The 14,316-nt window shown below is 17.8% G+C and overlaps 3 protein-coding genes across 3 annotated transcripts, besides 38 other annotated features; all 3 read right to left on the bottom strand. All coding sequences in view use genetic code 6, as the record gives it.

Annotated features, from left to right (window-relative positions):
- Positions 1-222: 222 nt before the first annotated feature.
- Positions 223-271: a microsatellite.
- Positions 223-280: a microsatellite.
- Positions 224-270: a microsatellite.
- Positions 263-327: a microsatellite.
- Positions 286-333: a microsatellite.
- Positions 286-348: a microsatellite.
- Positions 289-337: a microsatellite.
- A 166-nt stretch (positions 349-514) lies between the features above and the next one.
- Positions 515-3,722, bottom strand: IMG5_172560 (hypothetical protein; the record flags this gene model as incomplete). Its single annotated transcript, XM_004029770.1, has 4 exons — positions 2,972-3,722; positions 1,924-2,852; positions 1,414-1,692; positions 515-1,345 (listed from the first exon to the last, which is right to left on the bottom strand). Exons 1-4 carry the CDS (start codon positions 3,120-3,122, stop codon positions 515-517), a joined length of 2,190 nt encoding a protein of 729 aa, XP_004029818.1. The 5' UTR covers positions 3,123-3,722.
- Positions 689-732: a microsatellite.
- Positions 1,348-1,419: a microsatellite.
- Positions 1,362-1,410: a microsatellite.
- Positions 1,367-1,411: a microsatellite.
- Positions 2,854-2,939: a microsatellite.
- Positions 3,723-3,765: 43 nt separating the features above from the next.
- Positions 3,766-3,811: a microsatellite.
- A 1,275-nt stretch (positions 3,812-5,086) lies between these two features.
- On the bottom strand, positions 5,087-7,151 carry IMG5_172550 (leucine rich repeat protein; the record flags this gene model as incomplete). The annotated part of the gene is made up of 6 exons (XM_004029769.1): positions 5,087-5,095; positions 5,434-5,447; positions 5,771-5,970; positions 6,012-6,292; positions 6,343-6,722; positions 6,776-7,151. The coding sequence occupies 6 exons, from the start codon at positions 7,149-7,151 to the stop codon at positions 5,087-5,089; spliced, it is 1,260 nt and encodes a 419-aa protein (XP_004029817.1).
- Positions 5,097-5,160: a microsatellite.
- A 293-nt stretch (positions 7,152-7,444) lies between the features above and the next one.
- Positions 7,445-7,479: a microsatellite.
- Positions 7,467-7,505: a microsatellite.
- A 287-nt stretch (positions 7,506-7,792) lies between these two features.
- Positions 7,793-7,825: a microsatellite.
- A 1,141-nt stretch (positions 7,826-8,966) lies between these two features.
- Positions 8,967-9,026: a microsatellite.
- Positions 8,972-9,185: a microsatellite.
- Positions 8,980-9,037: a microsatellite.
- Positions 9,028-9,060: a microsatellite.
- Positions 9,091-9,140: a microsatellite.
- Positions 9,186-9,956: 771 nt separating the features above from the next.
- Positions 9,957-9,982: a microsatellite.
- A 1,835-nt stretch (positions 9,983-11,817) lies between these two features.
- Positions 11,818-11,878: a microsatellite.
- A 434-nt stretch (positions 11,879-12,312) lies between these two features.
- IMG5_172540 (hypothetical protein) lies at positions 12,313-12,874 on the bottom strand. Its single transcript, XM_004029768.1, has one exon. It carries the CDS (start codon positions 12,799-12,801, stop codon positions 12,334-12,336), a length of 468 nt encoding a protein of 155 aa, XP_004029816.1. The 5' UTR covers positions 12,802-12,874; the 3' UTR covers positions 12,313-12,333.
- Positions 12,875-12,880: 6 nt separating this feature from the next.
- Positions 12,881-12,907: a microsatellite.
- A 102-nt stretch (positions 12,908-13,009) lies between these two features.
- Positions 13,010-13,162: a microsatellite.
- Positions 13,022-13,130: a microsatellite.
- Positions 13,051-13,132: a microsatellite.
- Positions 13,051-13,151: a microsatellite.
- Positions 13,053-13,130: a microsatellite.
- Positions 13,098-13,173: a microsatellite.
- Positions 13,115-13,184: a microsatellite.
- Positions 13,121-13,184: a microsatellite.
- Positions 13,125-13,184: a microsatellite.
- A 108-nt stretch (positions 13,185-13,292) lies between these two features.
- Positions 13,293-13,345: a microsatellite.
- A 628-nt stretch (positions 13,346-13,973) lies between these two features.
- Positions 13,974-14,031: a microsatellite.
- A 230-nt stretch (positions 14,032-14,261) lies between these two features.
- Positions 14,262-14,316: part of a microsatellite that runs on past the window's edge.
- Positions 14,266-14,316: part of a microsatellite that runs on past the window's edge.

Genomic DNA, 14,316 nt, shown 5'->3' with positions numbered 1-14,316 from the left:
CAATTTATTAAAGCAGCAATTTCCTATCTTACAGCAGACTTTATTTTTTCTTAAATATCTACATTCTATTTCACAATATATATATAAAAAAAAGTTATTTTTAAATTTTATAATTAAATTAACTTATTAATCGACATGTTATTTAATTTTAATTAATTAATTTTTCAATTTCTAAACTTAATAATTAACTTAATCAAACAATTTGTATGTACATGAGTCTATTATATACATATATATAAATAAATATATATATAAATATATATATATATATTTATTACATTTAATTTATATATTTTATATATTATAATTTTTTTATATTATATATTTTTTTATTTTTAATTATTTTATTTACTATTATTTAAATTTTCTAAATCTAATTTATAAATATTATTTATATTATTTTATATTGTCTATTTATTAATTTTTCTATTTTATTATTTAACAAATGCTGTCTCCAATTTTCTTAACTTATTTTTATTTATAAAATTGTTTAAATTTTTTTTTTAAAAATACATCATTAAAACTTTCTTAAATATTTTTTGTTTTATTATCTTAATCTATATTACTATCTTAATTTTAATCTACACTTACTTTTAATATTTTTTATTATATAACTTTTATCAAATATAAAAAATACATAATTCTTGAGATATTGTATGTCCTAAAACAAATACTTTATCCCTATGTGTAATTTTTGTCTTATTTTTTTAATTTTTATACATTATTTTTTTATAAAATATACATTTTCTTTTGGATTAGTATACGTATAAGCAAAAGAATTATCTAAACTTCCAGCTAATCTATATAATCCGATAGCCACCAAACATTTCTCTGTTGCCAAGTAATGAAACAATTAACCAAAAGTTTTGTTAAAATAATCTTCAGGAACAGGTATTTACCATAAATTGGATTAATGTAAATCCGCATGATCACAAATAGCTCTAATAACCGCTGAAGAAGATTTATCTCCAGTCAAAATTTACTAAAGTATAGTTAAAATATGAGGATTATAATATGTTTAACACGTAAGAGTATCAATAATAGGTGAAACATATATTTATCCAGCAGCATATAGAGGAATAAGTTCTGTTTTTAACTAACTATTTGAATGATTAATCAATGATTTTTTTTGGACGAAAATTGCGTTAGAAGCATAAACCATCTCAATCATTATTTATACATTTTAATTAATCTTTTATATAGCCTTGAATATAAAAATACTTTCAGAATCAATCATTTCATCTATTTCTTTATTTAATTTATTTACTTCTTTACTAAATATTACAGCTTTATCTGCAAAATTTATATTTGCTCTCATTAAATCTTCATGTTTTAACGGAGAACCCTTTTTTTTTAATATATATTTTTTTTATTTTTTTTATTATTTTTATTTTTATTTTTATTTTTTTTTACTTTTATAAATATTATTTTAGGGAACCTATTTATATCATTCCATATTTTAGTTGGCTATTCTTCTGATAATATAACTATATATTAATATTCTTTTAAATATTTAGCTCTTAATGGTAATATAAAATAATAAATAGACGGATGGATTCCACATAAGACTATATGATTTGTAACTTTAGTAGAATCTTTAATACTTATTAAAGTAACATTAATTAATTATACAGAATCTTATAATAATACATAATCACTTTCTGTAGAATCAATATCTTCATCAAATAATTACTTTATATTTTATATAATAAATATAATAAATTCATATAAAAATTACATTATTTTTATCATCAATATCAAAATTAATTAATTTAGATACATCAATTTAATTATTATTTTAATTTTTTTTTTTTTCTTCTGTTTCTAATTATGCATTTGATTATAATATAAAATTTCTTCATGTTACATCCCATAAGTAGCAACTTAATCTGCTACTTTCTTATCTTCACAAATAATATATACTTTGACATTATTTTCTAGAGTATTAGGAATAACATAATGTCCAGGATTTAATCTAATGATAGTTTATCCTCCTACATCTAATTCTATACCAAATAAAATACCATTATATTCAGTATAGATAGTAGCAGCTATTTCAGTAAATGTTTTTCCTTCAAACTTTTTTTTTTTTATATTTTTTATATTTTTTTTTAAAAAAAAAAATGCTTTAAATGATAAATCTGTTCTGTATATTTCATGACCCATTCCTCTCATATATTCTTTTAACCATTCTTCTTCTATATATTAATCATCTATTTCACCTGCACTAGATATAAGATTTCCTAATAGACTAATAATTCCAGGACAAAAACAAGATTTGGCTAACTATATATTAATTTATAAATATATTTTTAAAAATATATGTACAAGATTCATTTTAAATTCTTCTACAACAATTAACAAATCGTTTGATTTATTTTATAAAGCCGAATAATAATGTGTTTTGCTTTCTGGTTTAATAAGTTATATACAAAGTCTAATATTATTATCCCCATTAGTTGAATGATGGACAAATTTCTTAATAGCCAACGCAGTAAGCACATTTTTATGATCTGCAGAATGAGAATCTGTTATATATTTGTCAGTTAATAATACACAAGCTTTTGAAGTATGAACTGAAGTCCTTTTTAAATCTCTTTCAAGCATTGGATTTCCTTATATATAATGTAAAAAGACTTCATATTGAGGATTATGTAAGTATTTTTCCATTTCTTAAGATGGAGGTTTATGTTATAGAATAATAGCATGCTTATCCTATCCACCATGGTCTGGATGAAATAATTCCTTGCAAAAAAATTTCAGGGCAGATACTTCTATATGACCACAAACTAAAATGTGAGGAGTATCAGGATTTGATTAATATTTGAATCTAGCATATTTACTTTGCATTTCTATATAAATATATATATATATGTGTATATGGATGTATATATAAATTTATAAATTTATATATATATATATATATATATTATATATATTTTAATTTTTTTTTATTATATATATATTTTACACATTAAGTTAATTAATTCATTAGTTTATTTAGGAATTAAAACTATTAAAATTACAATCATTATAATTACAATAATTCTTCCTTCTTCAGACTTCGGAGTTATGTCTCCATAGCCTACTGTTGCTGTAGTTACTACTACAAAATATATCATTTCATGAAAAGTAGTTTATTTATTAGGAAACTCATACCCAACTAATTACTAACACTAATTATTTATATCATCTTAATATTTTTATTTCCTATCTGCAGTTTCAAATATTTATAAAAGACCTGCACTTACTATTATAAGTGTAAATAGTGTAGTAAGAATAACAAAAAATTGATTTGAAACGCCCGAAAATTCAGAATCTGCGCTTTTATAATATTTTCCAATCACATTAACAACTCTCAAAAACCTAATAACACGAGTCACATCTATTAATTTTGACGTAAAATCATCCTCGCTGTAACTATTAATTACAAAAATAGGAGCTATACATATTATATCAACTATCGAAGATGCTTTTATTAGAAAATTTATCGAATGAGGGGCTGAAAATAATTTTACACTAAATTCAATTATATATAAAATCAATATTACAAAATCTAAAGAACGCAACCAATAGAAACTATAATCCAAATATGTATGTAGAATATATAAGGCTGATGATATGAAACTTATTGTGGCACTTAAATAATCTATTATTCGACCAGATTGCCCATTTAACAACTTTTCAATAGTTAATCGTAAATGATTTGTGCTAGAGGTTAATTCCTCTTCTTCTTCTTCATCTTGATTGATTTGAGATTAATTCTTTTTTTTTTTGTATTTTTATTTTTATATGTATTTTTTTTTATTATTTTATACTTTTTTATAACTTTCGTCAGGCATAGGATATATAATATTTTTTCTTTTTGAAATTTGCATTTTTTATTTTTTTTTAGTTTTTGTGTCGGCTTTTTTGATATATATTTTTATTTTAGAATGGATGAAAAAAATATATATATATTTATCTATTTTTTTTTAAAAAAAAATAATAGTATATATGTTATTATAAAAAATTAAATATTTTCATAAAAAGATTTATATAAATATATTTTTTTAAAAAAAAATATTATAAAAAAAAAAGAATATAAATTTCTAAAAATCATTTAATTTATATTAAAAAAAAAAATTAAATATCGAATAAATGGTTTCAGAAAATTAATTATAGAAACTAACAACAATATAATAAGTTGGATGTTTAACATAATATTAAGAATATAAAAAATGTATTAATATGGAACAAGAAATTAAGAATATATAATATTATTATTAAAAATGCAAAGTTAACTTATTATTTTTCATATTAATTAAAATAAAATTTTAAAATTATTATAGGATTAAAAGAATAACTTTGAAAATTGTATTTATTAAGGAAAAATATAAATAGCTATTAATTATGTACATAATTAATAAAATCTCATTTAAAAAGAAATTTGACTTATAATTCAATCTTTTTTATTTATATAAATCATTTCATAAATTTTAATATTTATCTGATTTTTTTTTAATAATAAAATATGATTAAATTAATATTATATGTATATTGGCTTTTGATTCTATATTATATTTGTATAATTTTTATAAAATATAATAATATTATTAAAAAGTTATTAAACTATAAATTTTTTATTATTTTTTAATTTGTAAATCTTATTTGAAATTATTATAATTCCTTTGAGTATATTTTTCAATTATAAAATAAGATAAATTTTTTGTTAAAATAAATATAACTAAAAGTTAATTGAAATATATTATATTAAAAAAAAACAAAAACAAAAACATAAGATTATTATAATTTATTAAATTAATTTAATTTCGTAACAAAATCAAAATATAATATTTTTTTTTTTTGAATAAAAAAATTATATTTAGAATAATTTGGTTATTTTTTTTGCAAATTTTTATATAATTTGATTATATTTTAAAATTATCTTATATATATATATAATATACTCTTATTTAATCAATTTCAATAATTTAAAATTAAGATTTATTATTTTTTCAAAACTATATTGGGTATATTATAATTCATTTTACAGTCTTAACATTTTATAAAATTATAAATAATTAGAAATACTATTTTTTTTTATTCAATATTACTTTAAATAAAATAAAATTTATATTTAAATACTAATAAACATAAATTTAAATAAAATATAAATTTCAAATATTTAATATTTATATAAAAAAGAAACATCATTTTATTATATATGTTTATTAAAATTTTATTTTTGATCACAGATTTTTTTATATATTCTGTAATTGTTTTTAAAAACTCAGTCAAAAAAATGATATCAAAAAATCAATTTTTATTGCCTATTTTTTCTTCTAGATTTATATATTATACTAAAAAAAAGAAATAATTTAAAAAAGTAATGTATATAATTTTAATATCAAAAAATAAAAAAATCTTATAAAAAATATGATTTAAAATTACAAAAATATTTTTTTCTACAAAAATTAAATAAAAAACTATTTATTTTTTCATATAAAAAAATAAAATATAAATAATTTTTATTTCAAAAATAATTATTAGTAGCAAACGTATCATAAACTGTTTTATTTAAATTCGACTAAACAATTTCCGAAAGTTTTACATATTCTTATCTCAGTCTTTAATTTTCTGTATGAGAATTCCTTAAAGTTCTTTCCAATTCTTAAATATGTACCATTTAATTATCTTTTTCAACATCCCAGTTTTATTTTTCCTGTCTTTATTCATTAATTAATTTTTCTAATTATTATCTATTGTATTCTTTTTGTTTTCTATTTACTCATTAAGTAGATTAATTTCTTTTTAAATTTTTTCAATAATAGTGTCTTTAATTCTAAATCATTCTTAAGTTTTTCTGCTAAAATTTTAAATTCATTATTCTTTTAGTTAAATTCTTAATTTTGTCCTTTTAAATCTTATAATTCTTCCTGTAAAGCTCTTAATTCTACAGATGCTTTAATATCTCTTTCTTCATATTCTCTTTTTTTTAATGAAAAAAATTAAAATATAAATTTTATTACTTAGCAAGTTCTTAATTTCTTTTAATTTAATAATCTTTACCATTTTCAATAGCTTTTATTTTAGATTCTAATGTATTTAGATTTGATATATATTTATTATTTTCATTTTCCTCAACTCTTTAGGCTAAATCAATCAATTCTTCATCATGTTTTACTTATAAATCTAATTTTTTCTCCTAAACACGTTTTAATTCTAATTCCAATTCCTATCCTTCACTTTCTACTATTCTTACTCTTTCTTCTAATTATTTACATCTACCTTCCCAATCTCTAACTAATTCCTTTATTTATAGTAATAATAAAAAAAAATAAAAACAACGAAAAAAAATACTCTTATCCTAAAATTGTTTTCCTGAATAATTTTATCTAAATTATTGGCATGCTTTTTTTACATTTCATGAATTAAAAAATCATTACTTCTTAGTCTTTCTTCATGTGTTTTAATGTATTCAATATTATTTTTTTCTATAATAATAAATTCCTCTCTAAGTCTTTCAATATCAAATTTAAGCATTCGGTTTTAATTATTTAAATCTGCACATTTATTTTCAAATTCTTAAATAGTTCTTAAATCGTTTCTATCTTTTCTCTATAACTCTTCTAATTCAGCTTCTAGTCTTTATTTTATTTAAATTGTATGGGCCCTTTCTTTTTCTAAAACATTCTCTAAATGACTTAACATAGGTACTGTTTCTCTTTCTTAATTAGGAACTGTATTTTAAAAAATAAAATTATATATTTTATAATTAATTTTTTTTATTTACTTTAATAATTTAACTAAGATTATTATTAAAATTAAGAATTTCCATTTTATATATTTGATTATTATTAAGAAGCCAATGCAAATATTCTATCTCTAGGAATGGGGTTTCTTCTGAGATTTTCTTATACGATTTTTTCTATTGCTTCTTGCGTTTCTTCATTAATATTATTTCCTCCTAAATCAATGTATAGTAAAGTTTAATTATTAATAAGAGCATTTTTTAACATTTGGGCACCTTTGGTACCTATTTTGTTCCATCTAAGGTCTAAAGAGAGAATAATCTTGTTATTTCTTAATGAATTACATATAAGTTCTATTTAATCACCACTAATTTTATTCTAAGCAATGGATATATGTTATATAGATTTACTAGACATTATAAAAGTTGATAAAGCTTCTAATCCTTTATTATCAGAAGCTATATTGTTCCATTCCATACACAATACTTTTAGGTTATTATTATGCTTTAAAACATCGAGAATTTCAACAAAACCATCAGCAGTTATATTATTGCCTTTTAATTCTATTTAGCTTATTTGGGGATTTTGTTATAAAAATTTTGATAATTGACATGCGCCATCATCACTTATGTATTAATCGGTTAAATTTATCTTTGTTTGACCCCTTAAACTTTCGAATAATTATGAAAGTTGGTTTGTTACTTAACGCATTTTCTTAATATTTTTTTTTTAATATTTTTTTTTTTTAAAATATATTTATATTTTTTAAAAATAAATTATTTAAAAATAATTTTTTGTTTTAAATTGAAACTTTTTTTTTATATTTTTCCGAAATAATATTTATTAAGTATTTTTATAGATTTTAAATAATATTATATATATATATAAAATTAAGTATATGCTATACTTTATTAAATTATATAAAAAGTTAATTTTTATTTAAATTCTCATATATAACATATAAATTAGTTTAAAAAGTCATTTTATTATTAGTAAAAAGTATAAAAATATTATAACAATTTTTTTTTTTCTATAAACATTTAATTCAAATTCAATGTTAAAATTAATTATTAACTAAATTTAATTATTAATTTCCAAACTTTTATTTTCTAAATTATTATTAAAAAAACTAAATACCTAATAAACAAATCAAACATTAAAAGTTCTATTTAGTAATAACAACATCTTCCGCATTAACAAACTAATCAATATTTTATGAATAATTAGTATTTAAAGAAGACTTCGAATAAACGAAAATTTACTATTTAGGTTAAATCTACTACTCATTTTCAATAACATCATTAATTATATCCAAAGTGTTTTTCAGGAATAAAAAAGGGTCATTTTCGTAATTAATTTTAATCTGATCTAAAATAACCAAAAGGCATTTTTCTTAATTTTATTTTATTTATAATTTCTCAAGAACACCTTCTTTTACTAAATCACTCAAAATATTATTATAATATTCAATTACGTTGTATTCTTCGAGTAAAATTTCCATGAAATACATAAGAATTCTTTTTATTTATTTTATTTCTATAATTTATTTCTCCTATATTATTTGCCAGATTTCATAAAGGTTTTTAGTTTTTATTTTTCCGAATTATTATTAAATATCAATTTATAAAATTAATAAATTTATTAATTATTTAAAATTTCCTTTCTCAAATATAGGTATACACGTATCTATATAAGCCTATGATTATTTATATTTTTATAAATTAAAATATTCAAATGCCAGCTTATTACATATATCGCCATATTTTAAATTAGGGCCATATTTTCCAATTATTTTTAAACTTTTTTCATAATATAAAATTGCTTAATCTATATTATTTTATTATTTTAAAATGTTTGCTAATTACAAACAAACTTTTTTTTAAAAAAAAATATAAAATAAACACTGTATTTTTTTTAAAAAATATATGTATAATAGTTTTACATTTAAAAACCTTTCTATGCTTTTATCCTGCACATTTAATAAACAAATTTAAATTAACTTTCAAAAGAAAAATTTATTCATCTAGAAGTTATTTTTCTTTATAATAATCTGCCATAATAAGTAATAATTATGAATGTATTGGATGAAAATATCCAAGATTAAAATAAATAAATTATTCAATTTTTTGATATAATTAAATTAAATGTTTATTTTATTTACTTTTTATATAGCATTAAATTAACAAAAGATAAGGTTTTATTAAAAGAGTATTTGGTATATTCTATTAATTAAAATAAAATCATATATAAATATATATAATTATATATATATAAAATTATAAATAAATAAAAATTAAAATATAAGTATATTTAAAAATAATTATATAATTTTATATAGTCATATATAAAAATATTTATAAATAATATAGATATATAAAAAAATAAATTTAGATTTATAAATAAATATATATAAATAATTAGTAATATATAAATTATATATATATATATATATTTATTTTCAATTACAGAATATATTTATATTGCTTATTTAAGATAATTAGAAGCCTCTAAGAAATCATTTAAAAGGAAATGTGTCTATGCAATTTCAAATAAAATCAAAAAAATTTCAAGTTCATCGCTTTAGACAGCTTTTGCAAGAGAAAGTTTTATAAGAAGAGAATTGAGTTAATTTTTAAGATTATCTTTTTTTTTAAAAGAAAGCATTTTTATAGGAATATCTTTAAGATCATAAATTTTACTTTTTAATTTAAAAATTAATTTATTTTTTTAATAAGAAAAAATCTAACAGTTTTCGTTATTATTATCTTCTTTATTATAATAAAATAAATCTATAATATTATTTAATTTATTTTTATTTTATTATCTATTTTCCTCATCCTCAGATTTTATATATGAAAAAGGATCAAATTATTATTATTATTAATTTTATTTATCATTTGTAAATATATTAATATCAAATTCTATTGTAAAATCACAATGGAAGCATATTGAATTTATTAAACCTCCTTTTTCTAATTAGTTTATTTCTATATATTCATGGTAATTGAAATTATTTTTTATTTATTAATTTATTATATCCCATATTTTTTTTTAATCTGGTGTATTATTTTCAAATAGAATATTTAAAATTTCAATTATTATTTACTTTTGCTCTTCTTTTGCCTTATTTTCCTATAAATTATCCTATACCTGACTTTATTATATTATTTAAGCAAATTTTTATTCTGTAATTTATTATCCTTTTTCAAATATGTTATTACTAATTAAAATAAAAATTAAAATAAAAAAAATATAAATAATAATTAACGTTTATCTTTTTCGATTATTTTTAACTGTTTTTATTTCTAAAATAATTCTTGCGAGATGATACCTGATGATTTTTTTCAAAGTTCTAGCCACCATTTCTTATTTAAGGAAGTTTTTTACATATATAACTTTACATTATTTACAAACAACTCCAATATATTTGACATTAAGTCCATAAGAATGAAAAATCTAACTAACCTAATAGCTTTCAAAAATAATAATTTTAAATCTTTCAAACTTTTCAATAAGTTTATTAATCACATTATTTTCTAAAAGACCAATCATTTTTGAAATCTGACCTTAATCTTCATCAGTACATAAAACTCCTTTCTAAATCCATGTACAGCAATCTGGATTGACTTAATAATTTAACGAAATAAGTAATTCTGGTCTAATTCTTTTCTAAAAATTAGCATTAAAAGGCAAAATTTCTTAAACATTTTCCAAATAAAGTTCTTCTTTATCTTTTTCATTATTAACATAAAATACTTATGTATCGAATTCCTTTAACATTTCCATAGTCTCCTATTCTCCATTACCTTTATGTACTTCTACAAAATAAGGCAGAAAACACTCTATGGAATCATTAATATTTTCTAAGGAATAAAAATGATTTTTTAAATTTAATTTCTAACCTAATTACTACAAATACCCTTTAATTTCTTTTTTTATTTATACTCTTTAACTTCCCCTTCCTATATTAGAGGTCCATGTACTAGATTTTATTCATAAGAAGGCTTCGCATATATTAAAATTTTAAACCCTTTATACTTTATATAAGCACATAGAGGTACTCTTAAAGGGAATTTATCGTCAGTTAATTTTATATTGATTATTTTATTGTTTATAGTATTCATAGATTCATATTTATTTCCTAAACCTGGATTTTTTTCAATATAAAGACCTTCCTAAGAAATTTCTATTTAGGATATTTTGGCTATCATATTATAATCTTATAAATAAAAAAATGCATTTTCTTCATTTTTATTAGAAATATAATTCATACTAAAACTTTATGGACTTATATTTTATTAATTATTATTTAAATTAGTACTATTATTATTTTATATTGGAGAAATTGCTAAGTTTTCTTATTAAACTTAAATTTATGAGTTTTATTTTTTTGTCTTTTTTATCTTTTTTAAAGGGTGTTTTCATGTTCTATTTATTCTTTTAATTATTTCCAATCGTATAATAGTTTATATTTTTTCAAATATTAAGTTTATATTTGATCTTCAATAAGCTCTTTTGCTGCTTAAATTGCCTTTTCACGAAAAGAGCCTATATAAAGGAATAATTTAATACCTTCATTTAAATATTCAGTTTTATTTTTTGATTTAGTATTTAGATCTATAAAATAATTATAACGAAATTCATGACTATTTTCAATTTTTTCCTTTTTTTACGAATTTCGGATTGCTTATTGTTAATTTGATCTATTATGAGATTTGAAACGAGTATTTTTTTCATTAATTGCTAGTTTTCTTATTATTATTATTCTTTTTATTTGCTTTATTGGTTATTTTACTAAAGAGATAATAGTTTTTTTTTTGTTTCTTCTTGAAATTCAGTGTTTTGATCATCTAACTATGATATGGAATTCATATTTATTAATAAGGCTTAATTCATGTATTTAACAGAGATATTAATAAATATAAAATTATAAATAATTTTTAATTATAGTAATATTCAATTAAATATATATGTTTATAATATAATAATTAAAATAAATGTAAAATATATTCTTTTTGAATATATAATATTTTTCGTTTGTAAAATTTCTATATAATAAAAATAAAAAAATTAGATTAATAAATATATATATATATCTTATATATATTTTATTTAAATTATATATATTTTTATATTATATATATAAAACAAATATTTTAATTAAATAAAAAATATATGATATTAAATATAATTTTTATCTTAAAATATGAATTAAATAATAATATATTATATTTGTAAAGTTTATTTAATTAATAAATTTTAAATTTGAAAAATAAAAACAAGAAAAAGTAATATATAAATTAATTATATTTCTAAAGAAAAAAAAAAAAATTTTTTAATAAAAATAAAATAAAAAATATCCCCCCCCTCCCCCCCCCAATAAAAAAAATAAAAATATATATATATATATTCCAAAAAAAATAAAAAATAAAAATGTCTTTAACATAATAACTTAACCAAATTAATATATAAGAATAACTTCAAAAAAAATTTTGTGATTTAAACATATCATTATTAGTAATAAAAAAAAAAAAAAAAATTAACTTGAACAAAAAATAAGGGACAAAATGTAAAAGTGAAACTTTTAAACTCAAAAACATCAAACGGAATTTTTTATACAATTAATCCATAAAACTACAGTATTATATTGAAAAATTACCATTGTGAGGATTATAATTTACCCACAAAAATATTAAAAAAGGATGATTTTGCATATATATTAGCTGAAAATGTTCCTTGTCCACCTTATATAACAGATAAAATATAAAAAAAACATAAGACAGACAGCGAAATTTCCCAAAGTATTGAAAACAATGACAGGAAATTTTAAAAAATAGATTTTTTGGAATACGATTATTAAATTTTGGAAGAAAAAGGTAACCAAACAACCGAAAAATTTGATTAATTTAAAGTCAATGAGCTCAAATATGGAATAAAAGATACATATAGAGACGAATATTATACTACTGGATTAGATTTGTCTAATTTTAACAAAGAATAAATTTAGAAGGCAGAATAATTAGAAAAAGAAATAAAAAATGAAACTATTGTGGGATAAAATAAACATGTTTTGGAAGATAGAGGACTTAAAAATGAGGAAGAATTAGATGAAGAGGCTGAATATTCAGCTGTTTTGGGTATTTATATATATTTTTTTTTATATTTTTTTTTATTTTATTAGGATCAGGAAGATATTAGGGAAATTAAATTAAATTTAAAAATGAAAAACCTGTATTTAATAATAATAATAAAAAAAATGATAATAATATAGAGAAAAAAAAAATGTAAAAACAGACGAAAAAAAAGGAGAAAAATGTGAAAAAAAGTAACAATAAAAAGATGAAAAAAAAGAGCAATAAAAAGATGAAAAAAAGAACAATAAAAAGATGAAAAAAAGATGAAAAAATAATGAAAAAATAATGAAAAAACTAAGAAAAAATATAGAAAAAAAAGAAGAGTAATATGTCGAAAAATAGTTGACTAATATTTAGGAAAAACAACATCTTTAAAAAATCGAGGAAGATTAAAACAAATAAAACATTTAAAATTTCATCAAAGATAATAATAATATTGATGAAAATAATCAAAACATTAATGAAAATAATAATAATTTAAATAATGAAGTAAATAAACCAAAAAAAAATTATAATATAAATCTTCGGCTTTTCAAAATCATGAGTAAGATTAATAGTAAAAATAACATTAATAATAGTCTTAATTATTAAAACAAGAATAAAATTAATAAGAAACTTATAACAATTAAATTAAATAATAAGGAACTATTCCTTAATAAAGTATTAATAAATAGTTTATTCCTTAACCTTAGATATTTATACCCTTTAATCCCTAAATTAATATTACTCAGGGTATAAATAATTATATTGTCCCGAATGTTACTTCTTTTGGGATGGGTAATCATACAAATTAATATATTAAATAAAATTTTACTGTTTAAAATAATTTTGTTAACTATCCACCGCCACCTCCAGGATAATAATTTTAAAATTAATTATAAAAAGAAACTGCTCCTGTATCTTAATTATAAGAAGTAAACGATTCAGGTTAAAATAATTAAAAGTAAGAAACAAATAAGAAACCATAAAAATAATTAAAATTAAGTGTAAATATATATATAAATAAATAATTTTATTTATATTTTAAAATTACTATAATATCAATATTTTTTTCTAGAAAGAATTTAAAGGTTTCAATTGAAATTGTAATATTATTATTTTAAGATTATATATTTTATTATTATTAAATATTTTATTTTTTTTATTAAAAATATTTATATATAAAATTAATTTTTAATTTTAAATAGTATTCAAATTTATCTAATTCAATCAAAAAAATATCATTAAATATATTAATAATTTTATTTTTTTAAAAAATCTTATCTTATTATCTTATATTTTAAAAGAATAAAATTATTAAAAAATTTAACAAACATAAAAAAATTTAAGTATAAAATCTTTATTTAATATATATTAATTTATGGTTTTTTCTTTTATTTATTTTTAAAAAAAGTATTTATATATATATATTTATATATATATATTTATATACATATATATATTTATAT

The sequence above is a fragment of the Ichthyophthirius multifiliis genome (assembly GCF_000220395.1).
Source record: "Ichthyophthirius multifiliis unplaced genomic scaffold scaff_1120509251268, whole genome shotgun sequence".
Classification (NCBI taxonomy): Eukaryota; Ciliophora; class Oligohymenophorea; order Hymenostomatida; genus Ichthyophthirius; species Ichthyophthirius multifiliis.
Note: the sequence above shows the minus strand (reverse complement) of the source record. Positions and strands in the feature narration are given on the sequence as shown.